Genomic DNA, 25,351 nt, shown 5'->3' on the forward strand with positions numbered 1-25,351 from the left:
ACTTATAGTATGTATACGGAGTTTACCGAATAAGATTGTTTGCTATCTTAATTCGGATTGATGTTGGAATACGTAGATGTTAGATGTCACTTTTATACTAAGTATAATTATATTGTTCTTTTTTCAGAAAACCACCTAATCTGTAAGTATAAGTATAAAATCATTAAATAATTAATTGTACCTGATATAAGACAACTACTTAAACATTTAGTTTATAAGTGAGACCTGTCTATTTCAACAGATATTTGTCACAGTCTGATATCTTCACCTGCTTAATGCATAATGGGAACTGTTCCCTGGTGTAAACGAGCTGTGATGCACCTAGATAAGAAAGACATTTGTTGTATTCAATATAAGGTCTACTAGAAATATTAGTATTAACGTCTTGTAAACAATGTTGTAAGAGGACATGTTCCACAGTTGTTTCTAAGAAAAGTTCCCAGACACATAATAACAACCCCATGACCATGAAAGATAATCTGTTACCGTACTGTAGAACTTAGGTAGCTATCGTGGTGGTAAGTTAACTACCTGACACATATTTTGGTTGAATACATGAATGAAAGCAAAGACGGAAGACAGCATGACAAAGACAGTGATGGGAATCGTAATATTTGGTAAATGTGAAATATTTTAAACCGACATTCTAACAATTTTATTGGATTGACATATCACTAAGAAGTTTACAATCTATAGGATTCAACACTGAAAGAGGAAAAATACCAGCTGTTTTTCTTTTTGATATACATATCTACAGCGTTTAATTACCGTACGTGACTTATACCCGATTGTGACTGTTTTGCTATAAGACGTGTAAGTTGTAACGGTACTATGTTGATGTAATATTTATTATTCTAATCGGATTTTGTCAAATGTTTTATTGTTTGTAGTTGTAAATCTTATTTTTTTTCTGTTTTCGTGTGTTATGGTAGAGATAATTAGTCATCCAGTTCATTTGGTTCAACTAAATTTATACGATATATTTGGTTTACAGTTTGATTTAGAGAAATACCGATATAGCTAAATATCAAATTAATTATCTAATTGCTACCACAATTTGATATTTATTAGTATTGTAATTTCTAATGCAATTTGGATGTAACAATTTTTTTCATTGGCTAAAAGTTGCCGTCAAATCCACAGTTGACCAGGCGTAACTAAGGAGGGACCCGCCATTTTTAATTGATTGAATCAACAATTGTTCGATTACTTCTATACAATCGAAAATAAAACAAAACCTACCTCGAATTCGCCGTTTTAATGTTATTTTATCCGAATTTGAAGCGTACAGGTAACGTAATAACCCCCAGTTTGTAAGTTTTCATTTGTATGACGTCACGTTTAGCCATGACGTCTTTGTACCAAAATCATTCATGAAGTTTCGCGGATTTTTTTCTATTTGTCAAATTTAGACATGTTTTCAAGGTTTATCGTATTTTTTCTTTTTGTAATGCATTAGAATCGGAATAACAGTACTGTAGTTGAAGAGTTGCCACCGTAAATTTTGATTTGACGGTCGCAAATCTCCGTTTTACTGTCTCCGCTACGCGTCGCCAATAAAACTGCATTTGCGACCGTCAAATCTACAATTGACGGTGGTAACTCTTCAACTACAGTACTGTTATTCCTTAATTTTATTGTTATTAATAAGAGTTATATCAACATTACAAACCCAATCTTGAATTTTATCCTAATTCTATCCTATTTTTTGTGAAATTTTTCGAAATTCCAATGTGACGTCACTTAAATTTTTGCGTTTATCGATTTGGCTAACGCGGCTGTGAATTTGTATATGATTGTGATAGGATATGTATCTATCAGTTGCTATTTTGTAGTCAGTTGCCGGTTTTATCATTTATATCTATTATACATGTAATGTCATTCTATAAAAAATACTGGTTGCAAAAGTATGAATTATTCTAAATGATAAGGATGTTCTTATCCTAGGTAGAAAACCCTATATTTGGCACAACTTTTTGGAACTTTTGGTCCTCAATGCTTTTCAACTTGGTAGTTTTCTCGTTTGAATTGTTTTACATAGTGATTTCGGGGCCTTTTATAGCGGTATGGGCTTTGCTTATTGTTAAATTCCGTACGGTGACCATGAGGTGTTTATTTCTGTGTTTTTTTCGGTCTCTTGTGGCGAGTTGTCCCATTGACAATCATACCCGACTTCTTTTTAATAAAAGAGGAGAACAACGACACAACAGAAACACTAAAATGCAACAAACACAGAAACGAACTATAAGATAACAATGGCCATTTTCTATAAGTCAAACAAAGGTTCAAAAGTCATGCATAATACAATTTTAAACCAAGGTTGAAATTGCAGATCAAAATTTTGAATTAAAAATGTTTGAAATTGCAAAAACAATACATAATTGTGTTTTTAAATTTGTCAAAAACAATAAAAACTCTGTTCATTTCAATACCAAATGATTGACCGGGTTTTATCTACTAATATTGACTTTTAAGAATGAAGCTTTTACAGTGCAAGAAAGTGCCAGAAACTAGAGAATACCCACTGTGGGTGGTTTGTCATATTGTAGTAGAAATCAATATGGTTCTATCTGACTGTTTGAATTGATGAAGCAACACATATTGATCTTCTAATGAATATGGATATTGTTACTTTTAGCCGATATGAAAACTATAATCTATGATAGTCACTTTACTGGCAAAGAATATTTCAAAAATGCAAGATAAAAAACCTCATTCAGAGAGACTTACGATTTAAAAAAAAGACAATTTGACTTTATATAGCATATTTGCCCCCCAAAAAAATAATGTTTGTGAATGAACAAAACATATACTGGAACTCCTAGGTTAAAGTCACTGAATGAAATTACGTATTGATGTATCGATATGCTTGTACTGTAATTCCAAATATCTTTACCCAGTGAAAATGTGATACTTATATAATTTATTCTGTAATGTCGTATCGTATTGGTTTTTTTTCTTTCTCCTATTTGCTTGATTGGTATTTTTCTATGGCTAGCTTTATTATGTGCAACCATAAATGATTATGTATAATGCCTGTCAATTCATGAAGAAGAAAAAAATATAGAAAAAACCACTTTATTAATTTCTAAATTATTTTCAACATGTGATATTCGAATATCCCTAATATTTCCTCGTGTAGATCAAAGAAACTAGTTGCGTGCTGTTTGCAGTTTCAAACTGATTTTATTAATTCATCAATTTCATTAATTGTGGTTTATTTTTGTGAACGGTTTGATTGGTTGGAATTTCTAAATTGAGTATTGTGTTTGTGTTAAACAATTTAAAATCCCGTTGGTCCTACATATCGTAACAAAACCCCGATGGTCCTACATATCTTAACAAAACCGCGTTGGTCCTACATATCTTAACAAAACTCCGTTGGTCCTATATATCTTAACAAAACCCCGTTGGTCCTACATATCTTAACAAAACCCCGTTAGTCCTACATATCTTAACAAAACCCCGTTGGTCCTATATATCTTAACAAAACCCCGTTAGTCCTACATATCTTAACAAAACCCAGTTGGTTCTACATATCTTAACAAAACCCCGTTGGTCCTACATATCTTAACAAAACCCCGTTGGTCCTACATATCTTAACAAAACCCTCTTGGTCCTACATATCTTAACTAAACCCCCTTGGTCCAACATATCTTAACAAAACCCCGTTGGTCTTACATATCTTAACAAAACCCCATTGGTCCTACATATCTTAGCAAAACCCCGTTGGTCCTACATATCTTAACAAAACCCCGTCGGTCCTACATATCTTACACCACGTTGGTTCTACTCATCCTAACAAAAAACCCGTTGGTCCTGAATATCTTTAACCCCGTTCGTCCTATATATCATAATAAAAACCTGTTGGTCCTACATATCTTAACAAAACCCCGTTGGTCCTACATAACTTAACAAAACCCCGTTGGTCCTACATATCTTAACAAAACCCGGTTGGTCCTACACATCATAATCCCCGTTGGTCCTACCTATCAAAAACCCTGTTGTTTCTGCATATCTTTACAAAACCCCGTTGGTCCTACATATCTTAACATTACCCTGTTGGTCTTACATATCTTAACAAAACCCCGTTGGTCCTACATATCTTAACAAAACCCCGTTGGTCCTACATATCTTAACAAAACCTTGTTGGTCCTGCATATCTTAACAAAACCCCGTTGGTCCTACATACCTTAACAAAACCCTGTTGGTCCTACATATCTTAACAAAACCCGTTGGTTCTATATATCTTAACAAAACCCCGTTGGTCCTACATATCTTAAAACCGTTGGTCCTACATATCTTAAACCCTGTTGGTCCTACATATCTTAGGAAAATCCCGTTGGTCATACATATCTTAACAAAACCCCGGCTGTTGGTCCCACGTATCTTAAACCTGTTAGTCCTACATATCTTAACAAACCCGGTTGGTCCTTCATATCTTAAACCACACATTGATTGGATGATAAGCACAGTAAATGAGGCATCAAAGTTTTATATTATGTCACAGGAAATGAAGGGCGAAAAGGCTCTTCAGATCACTAAGTATAGTATTATTGCCGACGATGCACTGACATATATTAATTTGATGACATGAACGTGAATTTTTCTAAATGATCTTTCTATAGAGTCATTGCATACTTTGTCATAACCGAGTAAACTACTGACTTTAGAAGGTGGAGCATATGGCAAAAATTGGAGTATTTTGCTAATTTGTATAGTTGCCATTTTGCCTTATCATGACGGCAGCCTTTACAATAGGATTTGTTATTACTCTTAATTAAAATTGCCAATATGCCAATTCATATGCTGTATCAACAAGTTGTCCGCATATAGGTGAATTGTACAGTTTTAAGGGTCCTGTTTGTGTTCAAAAGAACATTTACAAATTTAAAAACTTTCGGCTTTTTTTGTTTGAAAATCGGCGTAATCGATTGATAATTGCTAAATAAAATAGCTACGAATCGTAGAAACGGAAGGTTTATAACAGAGATCAAGATATAAAAAGATATTGTTCATCATTTGCCCGCATATAGGGAAACACCTTGAAGGTTGAATTTTAAAGCTAAATAACTTTTAACCTACCTGCTAACGTTTTCGTCAATTTTTGTTTAAAAACATAATGATTTCAACCTTCCTAATTTGTAAAAAGTCAAATTTTCAGCATTTTCCCTTAGAAATACACAACAGTTTTGTAAATATCCGACAAAGGAAGTTTTCCAAAACACATTAGTTTAGATACATGGCGGAAAAGGACTATATTATCCGCAAATCTGATATAATTTATAATTCTAATCTTAAAATAAAGGAAGTAATTTAAATAAAAGGGCCAAATTCACGTGGTGCAAATTATAGGAATAACGTACCCTTGATTTTGCCATATGATTCGATTGACTAGAGTTGAACACTTATGTTTTGAATACGGTTCAATAAGTCTGATCATATTCGTAAAGATGTGGTATATTTTTTTCATCTATTTGTACTGTCACTTCTGTTTGTTTTCGTTATTTGTTGTCTTAGTCTTTAATATCAGAATGTCACATTTCACGTCATTATTGAATTATACATCTGTTTATTTGTTAGTTGAATCGTATGTGAACAAAGTCCAATTGTGAACTGTATCGAAAATATCGAAATTTAACATGTTAAAGGTTCACAGGTTATAAGGAAATGGTTCAAACCTCACTGCTGATGGCAGTGACTAGATTTGTATTACAGGTCCAAAGTACTACATTCATTTAATCACAACAATTGTGAAATTTTAAACAGTTATATATCTGTATTCAAAATATTAAACATGATCCATTCATTGATTTATTAAAGACATTGTTTTCTTTAAAATATTTAATGATTTTCGTTGATGAACGTTTTTTTCTTGAAGCGTGAGAGGAAATTTTGTTTAATTTAGTATTTCAAAGATTATTTGACGTTCTTATACCTACATCTTTTTTTCCAAATTACATTACATTTTTCCGTATCATTTCATTTTATTGTATTGGCATTATCTTATACATTTTATACCAATCATGGTAATCATTCTATAGATTAAATATCAATGTTTTTTTAGGGCTTTAACCTAGGTATACATTTTTATTTGCCTTTTTTAGATTTTTGTTGTATAATTATACCTGAGTTCATCTACTTGTGACTAGATCTGAAAAACCATTATTTTCACAAAATGATGGAATGATGGAATGACGAACAAGGATAAGTTACATGGTCCTGATGTTTCTCAGTAGTACATGTATCGATTCGTTTCTGATTATACCATGAACAGTATTATAGAGGAAAACTGTAATCCTTTTCGAGTCTGAAAATTACGATCCAAAACATTTTGTGAAAATAATGGTTTTTCAGACCTAGTCACAAGTAGATGAACTCAGGTATAATTATACAACAAAAATCTAAAAAAGGCAAATAAAAATGTATAGTTCGTTGTGATCTGTACGGATATTTTTTCCTAAACGCATTTACAGACTGTTGGTCTTCAGTATGTGAACCTAATATTATGAGATACAAATTGAGTTCAAGTTCGGTTCCGCTCCGCTGAATTTGGCAGAAAGTAGGCACTTAGGACTTTTCGTGAAAATAACATGCATAAACACTTTGTTCCTTAACGCATTGAAATATTTTGAGTTGATTTTTAGTTTGTGAGTCTATTGTGATAAGCTATAGATCATTTAATACATTAGGTTCCATTCCTCTATTTTTTTTAGAAATCACGGGAATTAAAATTCAACAAATCCGAGTTATAGCAGCTATAAAGACCTTTTCGTGAAATCCTTCTAATAATGAGTTTGCAACCATAATTAAGTGTCTGACACCACATCTTGGTATTGTTTTTGTTTCATTTTACTTTTTGTAATCTACATTTTGAGGAGTTACAAGACAGGAGTACCAAATTGAACTGGAGTACCTATCTAAGAAACCATAATCAATTCATGCAGTGTTAGCGTGTGAAGGATAGTTTATTTATCATGTTGATGGTTATTTCTACCGCGATATTTGCTGTATTTTGACAATGTTTGATTTCAGTGCTTAGTGTTATAATTGTCCTTTTATTTAACCTACTATTGCCAATGCCGTCACAAGTTGTTTTGGATAACAACATTGACCTTTGCACAATGTTTCCGTCCTCATAACCATAGGTGTTAAACAGATTACAATATAGCCAGAATTCTCCTTTAGATTACAACCAACGATGGATTTAACCAGATTATTTTTTTTTCAAAAACAAATAAAGCTTTGTTCGTTTCAATACCGAATGATTGACCGGGTGTTATGTTCTCATATTGACTTTTAAGAATGAACCTTGTACAGTGTAGGTCATAAACATTTTGCAAGGAACAGTCAGGAACTATAGAACAAAGACTGTGGGTGGTTTGTCATTTTGTAGTAGAAATCAATGTTTGAATTTATGAAGCAACACATATTGATATTCCAATGAATATGGAAAATTTTTGGCCCATATGAAAACTTTTATCTAAAATAGTCATTTCACTAGTAAAGTACATATTAAAGATGCAACCTGATATAGAGGGACTTAATATTTTATAAAAGACAATTTGACTTAAAAAAGCATATTTGCCCAAAAAAAAATAATGTGTGTAAATCAACACAGCATATACTGGAATTCCTAGATTAAAGTCACTGAATGAAATTTATAACTGATGTATCGATATGCTTGCTTGTACTGTAATTACAAATATATTTACTCAGTGAGCATGTTATACTTATATAGTTTAATCTGTAATGTCGTATCGTATTGGTTTTTTCCCCTCTCATTTGCTTGATTATGCTTATTTTCTCTGGTTAGCTTTATTGTGTGCAACCATAGATGAATATGTAAAATGCTTGTCAATCCATGAAGAAGAAACAAATATAGAAAAAAGTCACTTTATAAATTTATTTCTAAATTATTTTCAAAATATGATATTCAAATATCTCTAATATTTCTTTGTGTAGACCGAGGAAACTAGTTGCGTGCTGTTCGCAGTTTCAAAACGGATTTGTTTTATTCATTGATATCATTAATTGTGGCTAATTTTTTTGAACGGTTTGATTGGTTGGAATTTCTAAATTGAGTATTGTGTATGTGGCGTCTTATGTTTTCGTCAGATGATACAAAATTTAAAACATTCGCTTAACAAAACCCTGTTGGTCCTACATATCTTAACAAAACCTCGTTTGGCCTACATATCTTAAAAAAATCCCGTTAGTCCTACATATCTTAACAGAACCCGTTGGTCCTACATATCTTAACAAAACCCCGTTGGTCCTACATATCTTCACAAAACCCCGTTGGTCCTACATATCTTAACAAAACCCCGTTGGTCCTACATATCTTTACAAACCCGTTGGTTCTACATATCTTAAACCTCGTTGTTCCTGCATATGTTACCAAAACTCCGTTGGTCCTACATATCTTCACAAAACCCCGTTGGTCCTACATATCTTAACAAAACCCCGTTGGTCCTACATATCTTTACAAACCCGTTGGTTCTACATATCTTAAACCTCGTTGTTCCTGCATATGTTACCAAAACTCCGTTGGTCCTACATATCTTAACAAAACCCTGTTGGTACTACATATCTTCACACAAACCCCGTTGGTCCTACACATCTTAACAAAAAACCCGTTGGTCCTACATATCTTAGGAAACCCCGTTGGTACTACATATCTTAACAAAAAACCTGTAGGTCCTACATATCTTAACAAAACCCGATTGGTCCTACAAATCTTAACAAAAACCCGTTGGTCCTACATATCTTAACAAAACCCCATTGGTCCTACATATCTTAACAAAATCCGTTGGTCCTACATATCTTCATCTCCATTGGTCCTACATATCTTAACAGAACCCATTGGTTCGACATATCTTAAACCCCGTTGGTCCTACATATCTTAACAAAAACCCGTTGGTCCTACATATCTTAACAAAAACCCGTTGGTCCTACAGATCTTAACAAAACTCTGTTGGTACTACATATCTTAACAAAGCCCCGTTGGTCCTACATATCTTCAACCCCATTGGTCCTACATATCTTAACAAGACCCGGATGAATTCAACCTTCCTATGTTGTAAAAAGTCAAATTTTGAGCATTTTCCCTTAAATATACAGAACATTTTTTGTAAATATCCCCCAAAGGAAGTTTTCAAAAACACATTAGTCTTAGATCCATGACGGGAAATGACTATATTATCCGCAAATTTGATATAATTTATAATTTCAATCTGAAACTAAGGGAAGTAATTTAATTAAAAGGCCAACGTCACGTGGTGCAAATCATAGGAATAACGTACCCTTGATTTTGCCATATGATTCGATTAATTAGAGTTCAACTTATGTTTGGAATACGGTTCAGTAAGACTGAGAATATTCCTTCAGCTGTGGTATATCTTTTTCATCTATTTGTATTGTCACTTTTTTTTTGTTTTCGTCATCTGTTGTCTTAGTCTTTTATATCAGAATGTCATATTTCACGTCATCGATTAATACATTTGTTTTTTTGTTTATTAACTCGTATTTTTAACAATGTCCAATTGTCAGCTGTATCAAAACTATCGAAATGTAACCTGTTAAAGGTTCACAGGTTGATAAGGAAATTATTCAAAACTCACTGTTACTAGCAGTGACTAGACTTGTATTACAGGTCCAGGTATTACAGTTCTACAATCATTTAATCACAACATTTGAAAAATTTGAACCCGTTATATACCTATATTCAAGATAACATGATCCATTCACTGATTTATTACAGACATTTTTTCTTTAAATTATTTAACGTTTATCGTTGATAGACGTTTTTCCTTGAAGCGTGCGAGGAAATTTTGTTGAATTTAGTATTTCAAAGCTTATTTGACGTTCTTATTTCTATATTTTTTTTCAAATTACATTACATTTTACCATATCATTTCATTTTGTTGTATTGGCATTATCTTATACATTTGATACTAATTATGGCAACTGTTCTATAGATTAAAATCAATGTTTTCTATTTATTGTAGGTTTGTATCGTAAGTATACATTTTTATTTGCCTTTCTTTAGATGTTCGTTGTATAATGATATCTGAGTTCATTGACTTGTAACTTAGTCTGAAAAACCATTATTTTCACATAATGTTTTGGACCATGATTTTCAGACTGGAAACGGATTGCAAGTGTTCCTCTACAATACTGTTCATGTTATAATCATAAATGAATCGATACATGTACTATTGAGAAACATTGGGACCATGTAGTTTAACCCTTGTCCATCATTCCATCATTCCATCATTCCATCATTGCACAACAAACTATGTACGGATTTTTCCTAAACGCATTTACAGATGGTTAGTCTTTAGTATGTGAATCTAATATTATGAAATACAAATTGAGTTCACGTTTGGTTCCGCTGCGCTTAATTTGGCAGAAAGTAGGCACTTATGACTTTTCGTGAAAATAACATGCATAAACACTTTATTCCTTAACGCATGGAAATATTTTGAGTTGATTTTTAGTTTGTGAGTCTATTGTGATGAGTTACAGATCATGTATACATTAGGTTCCATTCCTCTAGTTTTTACCGAACTCAAAGCTATGATTTGAGCTTTAATAAATTCGTTAAAATAACAGTTAAGACTATTATTTAAAGTCCTTCCCATATTGAGCTTGCAATCGTTTTTGAAAACAAGGCCAAACATGTCATTATGACACATACATGAATTGTTTTTGTTACCCTTTGTCATCTGTAATTTAATGAGTTACATGGCAGGAATACAAAATAGAGCTGAAAACCCTATTTAAGAAACTAGTATAAATCCACGCAGTGTTAACATGTAAGGACCGGTTTATTTAATCATGTTGATAGTTATGTCTTCCGCGCTATTGGCTGTATTTTGACTTTGTGAGATTCCATTGCTTTGCCTTATAATTGCGTTTTTTATTTATCCTACGATTACCAATGCAGTCACAATTGTTTTTGGATAACAACAATGACCTTTGCATCAGGCTTTCATCATAACAATAGTTATTGTCATACATAACTTTTAGATTATAGCCAACAATGAAAAGACAAAATGATAAATGTTAACCTGATTTATTGTACAATTTTACCAGAAATAGTATACAAATTGAAATGTATAGAATGTTAAATGTCTTTTCTTTGTTCAGATTTTTCTCCTAATTGTTTCGAAAATCAAACCGAATATTATTTAAGATTAGTTCACAAAGTAATATGATGTTGTTCATAAATTCAAACTATGAATACAACAACTCCAAAGAACATCTATAAACACCAAGATATCGATGTCTGAATAACTTGTGTATCTGTATATCTCGTTACTAAAATAAACTGAACTTTTAGAACACAGTAAAAATTTAAGTTTCGAACCGTAGATTATGATCGAGTTGTAACCATTCCACCAATTTCAATGATTGATCTAGTGATTTGATAACATCTTTTGTGAACAAGTATAAATGATAAACAGCCCAGTCATGAAAAATGGGGCGTGTACAAAAAATTCGGCTAAGAGAAATAGAAATTTCTTATCATTCCATCATTATCAATAATTGCTCCACTGATTTGTAAACATTTCTTGTTAATAAATATAAATGGTAAACAACCCAACTATGTAACGTCTTTTTGGGCCATACACAACACATTGGGTCAAGATGATTAACGTGAAAATTATAATATCATAACTCTAAGAAATTAAAAAAAGATTGATTAATTGTTGGTTGCTTCACGTAGCATAAGTACAAAAATGCTATATCGCGGCGATTTTGAAAAAACAAAACACATGAAGCTTAATTGCATGAAATGCTCGATTAACAAAAAAAAAAAAACAAAAAAACAAACAAACGACGAGAGTGCTTAATGTAAGTATATACAATATAACAATGTGGTATGATTAACAATTGGACAACTATCCACCAGATATCTAATTAAGTAGATGATCAAATCCCTTACTGTGTAATTCGGTCCGTCATAACAAATTATAACACAATTCAAAGGGGCAGAACCAAGGTTATCTTTGCCGTATAAGTGTTTCAGCCTTACATTACAATTAACGAGTATATGATGTTTCCATCTTGTGATTTGAACTCACTGCTTTAAATACAAACATCAGGTGGTGTTTGTTATACATTAATCAGTCGCTTTAACTAAATTATGTTGATGACGTTCGACTCTTAAACATAGGTTTATATATGTCTTAATCTTTATCAAACTCAGGTTCAAAGTTCATTATACAACGGAACAAAATAAAAAGCCATTATTTGATTCATGTGTACATCAAAATTATTTTCCTCTTATCAATGCTTTGGTATGGTACAGTCACAGGACAGCCTTATAGCCATATAACTTAATGATTTTTCTTTTTCCGGTTTATGCTCTTCAACTTCGTGTTAAAATAATTCATGTCAATTGCTAGTTGAGCTCCACTGGGCATGCGTAATACATTGACAACGCATGTCTGGTATCTTTAATGAGTTTTGCAGTCCTGATAATAGTATTAAGTTTATCATGATTTTCCCGGTGAAATTTGAAAAATCAACGAAATCTTTATTTTCAATAATTCTGTCGGTTTTACTCTTTCTTAGTCTTACTTTTTAATTCTGAACTACTGGTATATTTCTATCAATAAACAGTGACGTAGGATATTTGTTTGTCTGACAACAGTAACAACACCTTATATCTATCTGGGTTTCACTTTTACACGTTGTTGTTGTTGGTTTTATCAGCCCTTTAACGTTTTACGAAATCTTTTTAAATACTTTTAAAATAATCCAGCATTACTGAAGCGCTATGAAATGTCGAAATGTTGAAATAGTGCAAAATATTTAGTACCATTAATGCTGTTAATACAAATGAGAAAAAAATGATAAGATCTCCGTTGTGATAGGAACTAAGACTGCTTCATATTAAAGTTGATGGTTTATAGACAGCGGAATATCAGATAATTGAGGTTAATGAATTCCCATGGAAAAATAAAAATGAATGTGATTGTAATGTATTTCAAGGTGTAATTCAAATAAAAAGATAGAAAACCATAAGTTTCAATTTCTGATATTTTATTAAATTAAGATCAAAGATTCGTTAAATTATTTATTATCTCTTAAAATCTTTTACAGAAGTCGAAGATTGTAAGTATTGTTATGTTATGACATATATTTATTAGAAGTATTTGCATTTCATGTTATGTTTTGGATCTTTTCTAACACTGGTGTTCTTTCTCTAAACGACCTTTACACTAACGGACATAACAACAACCTATGCTATTTTTTCGTCAATAATAGATTTCAGGCTAACAAACTGTTAGAACTATTTTGAAATATTGAAAAAAAAAGAATTATACTTATTTGTTATAACGAAGCTGTTTTATTTACTTCTTTTGTACAATATCAAGCATGTTGGCCTTTTGAATAATAGCAAATTGATTCATCAATCTTAAAATTTCTTAGATCATTGAAGCACCAAATGAAGATAGCAGACACAATATATAACTTAATCAGTGAATAATAAACATATAATACTAGATTCAGGAAACACAAAATATTTTTTTTAACTGCTGATGTTTTCTTCCTTTGGTGTCTTTCATCAAACCGTTATATATATACATATGTGTATCTTGCAATATCTTTTGCTTTTAAAAGACACAAAAAACATTGCACATGTATATTAGTATCAGTGTAGTATAGTTATATTAGTTAATAATTTTTTATTTTCAGTGAATGTAAGAAATGTGGGTAAGTTTTTGTTGCTCTATTTTTTGAAAATGTAGAATGATATTAAAATTTGTCATCAACCTTAATTGAAAATATAACTTAATAGTATGTGTTTAAAAAGTATCCCAATATACTTGACACCCAACATTCAAAAATGGGAAATTCATACAAACCGACAAAATCAAACCATGAATCATAAATCAACGGAACAAGTGAAAAACAATACAATAATCTTGACTTGGTACAGGTATTATTAAAAGAAAAGTGTGGGCTATATCTGGTTTTATAGCTAGTTAAAGTCGTGATACATCAACCTTTTAAATTATTTCAACTTGACATTTTATTTACATAAAGCCTGCTTTCTTTTAACAGAATAAACATTGAAAACATATAGATGTGCTGAGGCAAAGGAAAACAAAGGATCTTTCTACAAATAACTTCTTGTATATGACAAACATAAACACTGGTCTGGTATTGTACAGAAATCGTAACTGATTTAATGGGATTCAAAGTTAAAGACAAATATAAACATGATAAAAAAATTGTTGCAATATGAACAGAAAAATAAAAATACAGAGTAGAAACCCAATTGTATCAATTGGATCAACAGCACTGCCCCTTGTAAGAAATGAAAGCATACTTAAGGATATTTTTGTTATTTATTTAACGAAGATTTCTTGGTGTTTTGCAACTAATATCAACAAAAAAAAAGGTTAACAAATTATTTGTACCATATAAGAACATTGATATATGACTTTTGTTAAACGTATATAATGTACGTTCGCAACGAAACATTTGGAGAACTTAGTATATAATCTGGTAGAAAACATATATAATATATGGGCTTAAAAGTATAAGGTATACTTTAATCTGAGAGATTTTTTATTTTGGTTTCATAACTATCGCATATCTTACTTCAAACTTGTTTGAAATAGAACCGAAAGTACCGAAGGGTATTCAAACCTATACATAAGTAATTGACTACGCATTAGCAATAAGAAGAGAAAAGAAAAGGATAAATAATACAAACAACAGTGTACAAAACATCGAAGTTAAAAGACTGAACTACATGAGCCCCTTCCGGTAGTCTATGGTGCTTTGAACAGTTGATCAGATTCTGTTCCACATGTGCCAATGAGTCGTCGAAAAAAAAAAACAAAAAAACAAAAACAAACAAATTCCCACTAAGGGTGATTATAGAACCAACCATTAAATTCCGTTACATCTATTTGTATATATACGAATGTCGTGTCGTACGTTCTTTAGACGACTTTCTTTATCGTGAACATTCTGGTACATTTCCTATTTCACAATGCTTAAGTTTTTTCATCACAGTACGTACCGATTGTTCAATGACATTGTCTATGCAGAATGATATCAGGTCCACCTTTGTAAAAAAAAAATAAAAAAAAATTATATCGAACTCAGAGGAAAATTCAAAACGGAAAGTCCGTAACGAAATAACAAAATAAAAAGCTCATACATATCAAACAAATGGATAACAAGTCATAATCCTGACTTTGTACAGACATTTTCGTAAGCATATAATAGTGAATTAAACCTAGTATCTTTTTATGTTGTTATGTTACACCTCTGGTTAAATTTAGTGGAAGGTAAGCGCCTGTTAAAACGTTAAAAACACTGAGATTTTCCGAGTAAGAAGTTGTTCAGTCGTCAGTTGTTGATATTTTTTTGTTTTCCCGTTTCTTATATTTTTGTATAAAGTACACCGGTGGTTTTCTTGTTGAATTGTTTACACTAGTCTAGTTTGCTTTTGATGTGAGCCAATCCTCCGTGTTAAAGGCCGTACTTAGACCTATAATTGTTAGGTTTTTGATGTGGCTCTGTACTATATATCCTTTTTTTAGCTATGGTAATATTTTTGTATTCTTGACTTAAATCTTTGCTTATTTGCTTTTTATATATGCCACAATGTTGACTATTGTACCACACTTCTTGACATTTTTTTCTATTGTGTATGAAATTGAAAATGTAGATGGGGAATATATTGAAGAGACGACAACCCGACCAAAGAGCAGACAATAGTCGAAGACCACCAATGGTATGCTCATTTGCATGTATTCTTGTTTTGTTCACACATCATTGTCTATATAACGGAATTTAACGCGACTGTCATACAAGTAGAAGTATTAGAAAATACTGTACCAAGTCAGGAATATGACAGTTGTTATCCATTCGTTTAATGCGTAAGAGCTTTTAATTTTGCCATTTGATTACGAACTTTCCGTTTGAATTTTCCTCGAGTTATGTATTTTTGTTATTTTACTTATTATACTTTGTGAACTGGATGGAGAGTTGTATTATTGACACCAATACAACATATTTCTATTGATATTTCTCTGTTCTTTTATCATTTTAGACCCTATAGGTGGCATACTCTGGTATGATTGGTGAACTGTAATACAGAATGACAATTATCAATGTTTGACAAGATATCACTTTGCAGGTATTACAAACAGTCATCTATATATTGTCTTATCGCCTTGTCTTCAATGTTTGTATTACATTTTGTAGTTTTAAGTACTGAGGCCTTGAGTTCACAAAAGAGAAATGAATGTCGAAATGAGCATCAGGTGTAGTACAATTTGTAACGTTTATAGTATTACTTTATTTTGTATGAAACTATTATTCAATGTTATGCATATCCTGATTTGAAAGATATATACATGTATCATACAATATTTTATACTTTCAACATTTTCTTCAAATATAATCTTCAACATCAAAGGATATTGTCTTTATTATCAGGCAATAACAACACAACTTAGATTTGTAAGCATTTACCGTAAGATCTATCTCGATTATTGTCTTGTAGGAGTTGTCTTCTTCATGTACATACTAGGTTCCTTATTATAGATTAGAACAAGTATTTGATACTGTCATAAATTTTGTATGATTCATACAAAGTTATTCGAAAATAGCATCATTTACTAAATGTACTTTTGTTTGTTATAATATACTTATTTAATTAGAAAAAGAGGAAATTTACTTAAATTTTCTTTTTTAATCTCATGTGTCAATTCCAAAAACGTGTAAACGATTTCGTTTATATACGTATAACTCAAATTAGAAGACAGTTTGTGTATACAATGTATATAACCTAATAAATAACATAAACATTTTCAATTACTCCTGTTGTCACTGGGTACCTATCTTTTTTTAACAGAATATGACAGAAAAATACAACATGATATACATATACATTTTGAGAAATTGTATGGAAAATTCACTTTAACATGATTTATCTTCAGTAACACATTTATAATAACTAGATACATGTAATTCGCGTTTATTACTAAGTTGACGTAAATTTTTCATTGAAATTAGATAAATATGTAGTCAAATTAGTTTTGATATTGATGCATATATATATATATATATATATATATTGGTTAAAATGATAACTTATATGATGTCCACTTTTAAAAAAAATGTTTTATTATTGGTTTTTTTTTTCAAAACAAACTCTTTAATGTGCAACAACAATGACTTGTTTGTCATTTGAATTTGATGTCTATTTTTTTTCTTAATTTATTTCTATCCTGCTTTTTTTTGCAAAAATATGCATATGCAATTCTGTGTTTAAGACAGCCAAAACAGCGTATAAATCATATGACAGTACTATTGTATAATTGTATTGTAAATTGATTTCCAATATATGTAGATCCTTAATGAACATTACTATAAATAAACATATTTGCCTTTTCTGTATTTTGAATTACCAACACTATGTGTAAAAAGTAAAATCACAAAAATACTGAACTTAGAGGAAGATCAATTGGGAAAGTCCATAATCACATGGCAAAATCAAATAACAAAACGCATCAAAAACGAATGGACAAGAACTGTCATATTCCTGACTTGGTACAGGCATTTTCAAATGTAGAAAATGGTGGATTAAACCTGGTTCTATAGCGCTAACCCTCTCACTTTAATGACAGTCTCATCAATTTCCGATATTTTTACATTGATGCGTTATATAAACAGACAAAATAAATATAATAGTCAAAATATGGGTACATCAGTCATCATCGTATAACAATTTTAAAAGGAACAATTTAACAGAACACAAAAACATTTACTATCTACGAACACATGTATTGACTTGAGTGTCTGACGTCAGAAAATTTTATACGTCACATAAATTTGTCGTTCAATGTGCGTACAAACAATTTTAAAATTTTCCTGGGAATGTTAGCATACAGGGTTAAAAATCAAAAGTATGTAAGAATAAATTTAAGAAATAGACCGAGATTTCAACTAGTCCAAAAGTTATATATAGAATTTATAAGAATCCTAAAATAGTTAATTTCACTACGCGATTGAATGATTTTGACGTTTGTGGTCTAACGTATATTGTAATTCATAATAGAAATATATCAACATAACAGATAATAGAACAATATCATACTGACGGGATCTTTTAAAGTACAGAGTCCCGTTATAAGAACAAAATAAATACAAAAAGTCGCAAATACAAAGCAAATTACAAAAAAATAATGAAAGCCAATACAAACACATTGATGAGATTTATAAGTACCGAGCCACGTGAAACAGTTATCACATGAAACTATTCAACAGTAAAAGTAATATTAATAATAGAACAAAGACAAATGAAAGAACTATAAAACACGTTGTTAAGATGATAAACAACATCAGTACGAAGAATCTATACATCAAGACCATCGTGTATTATTTGAAAAGTTGATACAGAATATTTATCAACAAGGTCTTGGTTACTTCCGATGACCTTTTTTAGAAAAAGAACGAGAAGTTCTTTGACATACCCCTGTTTCATCAACTTTCTACTCAGACACTGATGACGTTTTACAAAGTCTGAGTAGGAGCTGCAAGCTCTTTAATATCTAATAAGTTGGGAAATATATATCCCATATGCAGGTGAAGTTGGTATATTGCTACTAAGGTGGGGGAAATTTATAATTTCAAAATTAAAATCGTCTCGTTTGTCATAGAATCTGGTACTGAGAAGACTGTGTAAGTCAAATTCGAGATAGAAGTCTAAAAATGAGGCGGATGAAGCCGTGTCTGTTGTTTCTTTAATCTCTAGTTCTAGGGGATATATTAATGGAACCCAATCAGAAAAGTTCGGATTGTTTATGGAAAGAACATTATCAATATATCTGAAAGTGAAATTAAATAATCTGGCTTCTTTGATTCTCTTGTTTTTTACAAGTGTCTGGAGGAACTCCGATTCATATGAAAAGAGGGGCGAAAAATACGTAAATAAAGGCAATAGTAGTATACCGCTGTTCAAAACTCATAAATCCATGGACAAAAAGCAAAAAACGTGGTAACAAACTAAAACAGAGGGAAACGCATTAAATATAAGAGGAGAACAACGACACAACACTTAAATGTAACACACACAGAAATAGACCAAGCATCAAACAAAATCCCACGAGAATAACAAATATAACATCAAAACCAAATACATGAATTTGGTATAGACAAGTACTGTGACACGTCTTATCGCAATATGAAATTACACTCAGAAATAAGAGAAAACAAACGACGCAACGTTAAAATGTAACACACACAGAAACGAACAATACCATAACAATGGCCATATTCCTGACTTGGTACAGGATATTTTTAAAGGAAAAAATGGTGGGTTGAACCTGGTTTTGTGGCATGCCAAAACTCGCACTTTAATGGTAAAGTTAAATATAACACTGAAATGACAACATAATATTACAGGACTACAATACAAATAAATAGGAGAACGTATTAGACAAAGAAACACATGATTAATGGATAACAAAAAGCATCAGGTTTAAAATTCAATACGGAATAAGAACATCCTTATTATTTAGAAAAATAAATGGTATAATTGCAAACAGTAAATTTTATCAAATTAATATAAGAGATATACATGATAATGAAACTGAAGTATTAACTAATTACAGAAAACAAACACGAATACATAATGCAAAGACCAACACAGAATAGACACACCCGACTCAGTCTAGGCATCAACGCAATAAAACATAAAAATGACGTCACATATGATGGTGAAAAGGCACAAAAATTACGTCACATTTGAATTTATGAAATTTCTGAAACAGCTAAAAAATGACGTCACATATGAAAAACTATATCTCAAAAGTTAGATAGAATTAGGATTGATTTAAGATTATAATAGAACTGCTGATATAACATTTTTAAAACACAATGCATATTGCAATACTTATTAATAGCAATTAACTATAATATATAGATGTCCAGTTTGTATGAATCCAACTTCAAACGTAAGTCATCGTACAGATTACGTCTAACAAAATTAAATCTCATAAATGAAGGCGGTGATTAATTTTTCTTTCCATAACACATAACTATAATAGAAAAGAGGTCAACACATTTGACAAAATCAGATGAGAATTACAAATACAACATTGAACATTTAAACTAAATATATAAATTTGGGATAGACAAGTACCGTAACACGTTTTATAGTAATGCGAATGCACACTCAGCAAAACAGTCACAATCGGTAATAAGTCACGTTTGGTAATTAAAAGATTAGACGACATAATGACGAACCACAATCTACCATGTGGTAAAAATGTCCTTAGCTAGTTTGGTCAAAGACACATCGTATGGATCCACCAATTCGTGATGGTGTCCATAAAATTTACGGAGTGTCAATTTTAATCTGTCCTCCTCATAACTGTGTTGGAGCAGTTTCTGCGTAAGGAGCACACTCCTGTATATGAAGTCCGTATAGTGTGAACAAGCACGTGAATAACGTATCAATTGTGATATGTAAACACCATACGAAGGGGCAGAGGGTATGTTACTGCTAAGAAATGATAAATTGATAATTGGGAAGTTGAAATCGTCCCGTTTGTCAAAGATTTTCGTGTGAAGTCGTCCATTTACGTCAATATTTAGGAAAAGATCAAGGTATGAAGCAGTCCTTCTAGTATCAGTAGTATCCTTAATTTCAAGTTCACTGGGATATATGAGATGTAAGTATTGGCTGAAGTATGGGTTATTCAATGATAGAACATCATCAATATATCGGAAAGTAAAATTAAAGAATTTCGCAAGGTGCTTTTTCTTTTTGTCTTTTAGAAGGTTCTGAATGAATTCTGCTTCATACGAGTAAAAAAACAAATCAGCCAGCAGGGGTGCATAAATTAGTACCCATCGGAATACCGACTGTCTGTTGAAATATAAAACATAAGAGACATTCAAACTCATAAGTCGAAAGTACACGGACAACGACATGGTTAAAAAAGAAGGAGTCAAACAGCCAAACAATTGTACTCAAAACACGATAGAAAACTTAAGATTGAGCAACAGGAATACTACCAGAAATTGGGGGTTATCTCATGTGAGCCTTAAGGGTACCCAGATCCTGCTCCACATGTGGCACTGTCGTGTTGTGAACGTTAGTATTAACCCGTTATAAGTGTAGTTACGACATAAGGAATATATCCGCTATTATCTGTGAAACGGATATTCCGTAACTGTCAAACAACCGTAAAATTTACGAAGATATGATTTCGACTTCACCACTTGGAAGTCTTGGTTTAAAAGCTTCCTTGTTAGCAGTAACCCTATGTCAAGGATAGGAAGTATCAGCCATGAAGTATAGTATCAACTGGGAGTTGTATACTCCATATGTAGTCGCTGTTGGAATGTTACTGCATAAAAATAAAAATATCACAATTTGAAAACTGAAATCAAGTTGAAACACCTGTATCTAAAAGTACACCAGATGATGATTATGATGGATAGCTTTTTAATGCCGAGCAGCAAATTAAATGCATAGCTAAAAAGAAGAACATGCTAATCTGATATGAATATTTAACCTGTTTGTACGTGACACACACATTGAGACTATTCTTTAATAGTTAGATCACAATGTAGCGGTCCACACAAAGACATGTCACCCACCAGTACACATGATTGTGACCTAGAGTCAACAAGTATTTGATTTTACCTTTTGATACTAATTTTGAAGTATTTTGTTAACTTGGCCCCACTCGGTATATACAATTTCAGGTAAATGACAAAACCCCAGTAAAGTTATAATCTTCAAAAAGGATAGAGACACTTTGTAAATCTCGAACCATTTTGTTAACTGTTAAATATCCCAGGATTATAAAATGTGAAGTAATTTGAATAAGAAACCTGAGCAATCATATGTATACTAAAATTATTAGTGACACAAACTATAGCAAACAATATCAACGCCAACCACTATATTGCAGGCTTCTTCTTTGATACAAGCGCATGAAAATATGGCTTAGCTTAACATTCTTGTGATTGACCTTGTTCAGTGGTGCATTAGCGCAAGATAAAATTATACTGTAAAAACTAGTTGGTAAAGGATTAACTAGCTAGATAGGATCGAAGCACAAATCCCAAATAACTAAACAACAAACAGTCGGAGATGAAACCTAGAGCCTTTAAGATCTCATAAAACATGCTTAACCCATCCGCAATTTTGCGCCTGTTTCAAGTCAGGAGCCTCTGGCCTTTGTGAGTCTTGTTTTAATTTTGGTTTCTTGTGTATAATTCGGAGTTTAGTATGACTACCATTATCACTGAACTAGTATACATATTTATTTAGGGGTCAGCTGAAGGACGCCTCAGGGTGCGAGAGTTTCTCGCTGCATTAAAGACCCATTGGTGGCAATAGTAAATATGACCCGTGGGTTCTTTATGCTTATTGTTCATGTATAATCTAATTGGTCCATTATATATTTATAGTCTCTTTTTACTATCAAAAACTCAGCAAAGTTTTCATTTTATTTTCGAAGCTATAATCCGATAAGATGAGTATTTTCGATGAAAGTTCTAATGGAATACTGAGTCGGACGTCGTCTATTGTAACAAAATAGTTTGACCTCTGACCTAAATTATTTAAAAAAAAGTGTAAAGAAAGCACAAAAACGTTCGTAAATTGTCTTCCAATCATCAAAATTTAAACAACAAATGCATAAAGGTTGTTGACACATTTCATGTTGTGATTGTGTAGAAAACAATAGGAACACCGACTTTATCAAAATTCCTGTGCGTGTTATCTTTGGTTCGTTTACACATATTTCTTCATCATCATTACAGATATATCATCATACAAAATACACAATAATAATAGGATTCGGAAACAAGCTGTACATAGCTTATACTAATACGTTTCCTTGAAATAATAACTACAGTTATCTATTACATAAATATAGCATGCAATGTTACGATGATATGGAACAAGAATACATAAGTAACTACATAACAGAGAAAGAAAGGAGAGAAACAAATATAATTTTAAAATAATGAAAATACAACAGAAGAAAAAAAAATAGAGAAAATTAGACGAAAAATAGAAGACAAAAAAAAATACACGTAAATACTATACACATGTTTAGATGAACTGCAACTTTGTAAAACTGATTGACAACAATTTAACTTGTTAATCTCTTGCACTTTAGTAAGAATTGTTGTACTTTTCCAAAAATATCTTTGTTTTGGGCTAAAGTTAGAGCTTGTAATCCAAATGAAAGTAAGTTCGTGTTTAGGGTGACTGGATAATTAATTGAGAAGATAATGTTAATACGCAATTCGTCATATATTTTACAATGCAATAATAAATGAGCTGTAGATTCGATTAGGCCACATGAGCAGTTTAAAGAATCTACTAGATTTTCGTTTAAACAAATGTTCGTTTAAAGGTTATGTTAACATTTTGGTCTTTAATCTGGTTGTTGTCTCTTGCACACACTTTGTTTTCATTCTAAGTTTTGCCATCAAGAATAACATAAAACATGTATTAATATAACAAACAGCCAAAACTACAAATTAAGTGTTGTAGGTTATCAATAACTGTTATCAAAATGGACAATTACATTGATCATTAAATGCATCATTTTGATGTCAAAATTTGGGACACTATTTCTATCAGCTTAAAGTTATCAAATAAATACTAAACTAGATAAATTGATTACGAGTAGAGATAATATACATATTGTATTGACTGACTATTCAGGTGAGTAGGTTTTCTAAAGGTTTCTTCATTGTCTTAAATAACTGAAACTATCAAATACAACAAAAATATCGTGACACTACTACTGGAAACTAGATTGGTTTGTAACAATACATTCTACAGTTTAATGAAATCACGTAAAATTTAGCCCCATAGTATGGCAAACGAAAAAAATCAGCTGACATTTGTTCGTTTTACCAAAGTTCGTTGACATTTGCTCGACTTAGATTTACTATAATTTGTGCGAAACATTTGTGCCGTATCCCCCCTCCCTAACCGAATCGTCCTTTTTACAAATATATCAGAATGTCTCTTCAAAAATACGTAAATCACCTTCACTCTGAACACATCGATGAATGATATTTTATGTTTAAAATTTCTTCATTTTAATTACAAGTATATCCTAACACAAAATACCATTAATAATAGGATTCGAAAACAAGCTGTACATAGCTTATATTTATCCGTTTCCTTGAAATACCAACTCCAGTTAACGATTACATAAATATAGCATGCAATGTTACAATGATATGGAAAAAGAATAAACAAGTAACTATATAACAGAAATAGAAAGGAGAGACACAAAATATAATTTTAAAATAATGAAAATACAACAGAAGAAAAAAAAATAGAGAAAATTAGACGAAAAATACAAGACAAAAAAAGAATACACTTAAATACTACACACATGTTTAGATGAAATGCAACTTTGTGAAAATAATAAATAACAATTTAATTTGTAAATCTCTTGCACTTTAGTAAGAATGTTTGTACTTTTCCAAAATATATCTTCGTTTTGGTCTAAAGTTAGAGGTTGTGATCCAAATGAAAGTAAGTTCGTGTTTAGGGTGACTGGATAATTAATAGAGAACGCAATTCGTCATATATTTTACAATGTAATAGCAAATGAGCTGTAGACTTGATCAAACCACACAATCAGTTTGAAGAATCTACTAGAGGTCGTTTGAACAAATGTTCATTTAAAGAACTACTATTCATCAGTAACCTAGCATGAAATACTTGATCCATTCCTGTACCAGTGTAGTAAAAATAGGGCATTTATTATTTGGGGTTTTCATACGACTTTTAGAAATACTTAATAGCGTAGAATTTCTCGTTTGATCTGGTAACTTATTCTACAATTAATAAGACGAAGGAAGGAAATAATCAGAGTATACATTAGTTCTTGTACGTATTGACGAAGTATTTTGAGTCTGACGAGGGCAATGGTTATGTAAATTAACTATTTGATTTAGTACCAAGTTTTGTAAATAATCTGGAGTGTTCTTATTCACCATTTTATAAAACATTGTGATCTGTTGTTTTCACCTTCTTTCTGAAAGTGTTTCCCAACTCGTTTCCTCGTAAAGCATCTGTATCGAAGTTAATTTATTCCCACCCATTACAATTCTCATAGCTTCAATTTGAATATTTTCCACTTTACTAATCAAGTGTTGTGTTTGATTATCCCAAATGACATCCCCGTACTCTAATTTTGGTCGAATATATGAAAAATACATTTTTTCTAAAGTGAACCTATCGAGTATAAATCTTTTGACGGATATTTATTCTATTGTATGCACATTTAACTATATATTCAATATTAATATT

The 25,351-nt window shown here is 31.4% G+C and overlaps 1 protein-coding gene across 6 annotated transcripts in view; it reads left to right on the plus strand.

Annotated features, from left to right (window-relative positions):
* LOC139486582 (E3 ubiquitin-protein ligase TRIM71-like) overlaps window positions 1–25,351 on the plus strand; it is a 151,342-nt gene that overhangs the window by 11,275 nt on the left and 114,716 nt on the right. For 2 of the 6 annotated variants that reach the window (XR_011655612.1, XM_071271506.1), the window contains exon 4: window positions 16,091–17,423. The exons of 1 other annotated variant lie outside the window; for it this stretch is intronic. Coding sequence is in view for 1 of the 5 variants with exons in the window: in XM_071271505.1 (XP_071127606.1) it covers window positions 128–146 (19 nt within the window). In the remaining 4 variants the exon portion in view is untranslated. Of the gene's footprint in view, window positions 1–127; window positions 504–16,026; window positions 17,424–25,351 lie in introns of those variants that run through there. 3 more of the 6 variants (XR_011655611.1, XM_071271507.1, XM_071271505.1) reach the window with 3 other exon arrangements.

Source organism: Mytilus edulis, chromosome 8 (genome assembly GCF_963676685.1).
Source record: "Mytilus edulis chromosome 8, xbMytEdul2.2, whole genome shotgun sequence".
In the NCBI taxonomy this organism is placed as follows: Eukaryota; Metazoa; Mollusca; class Bivalvia; order Mytilida; family Mytilidae; genus Mytilus; species Mytilus edulis.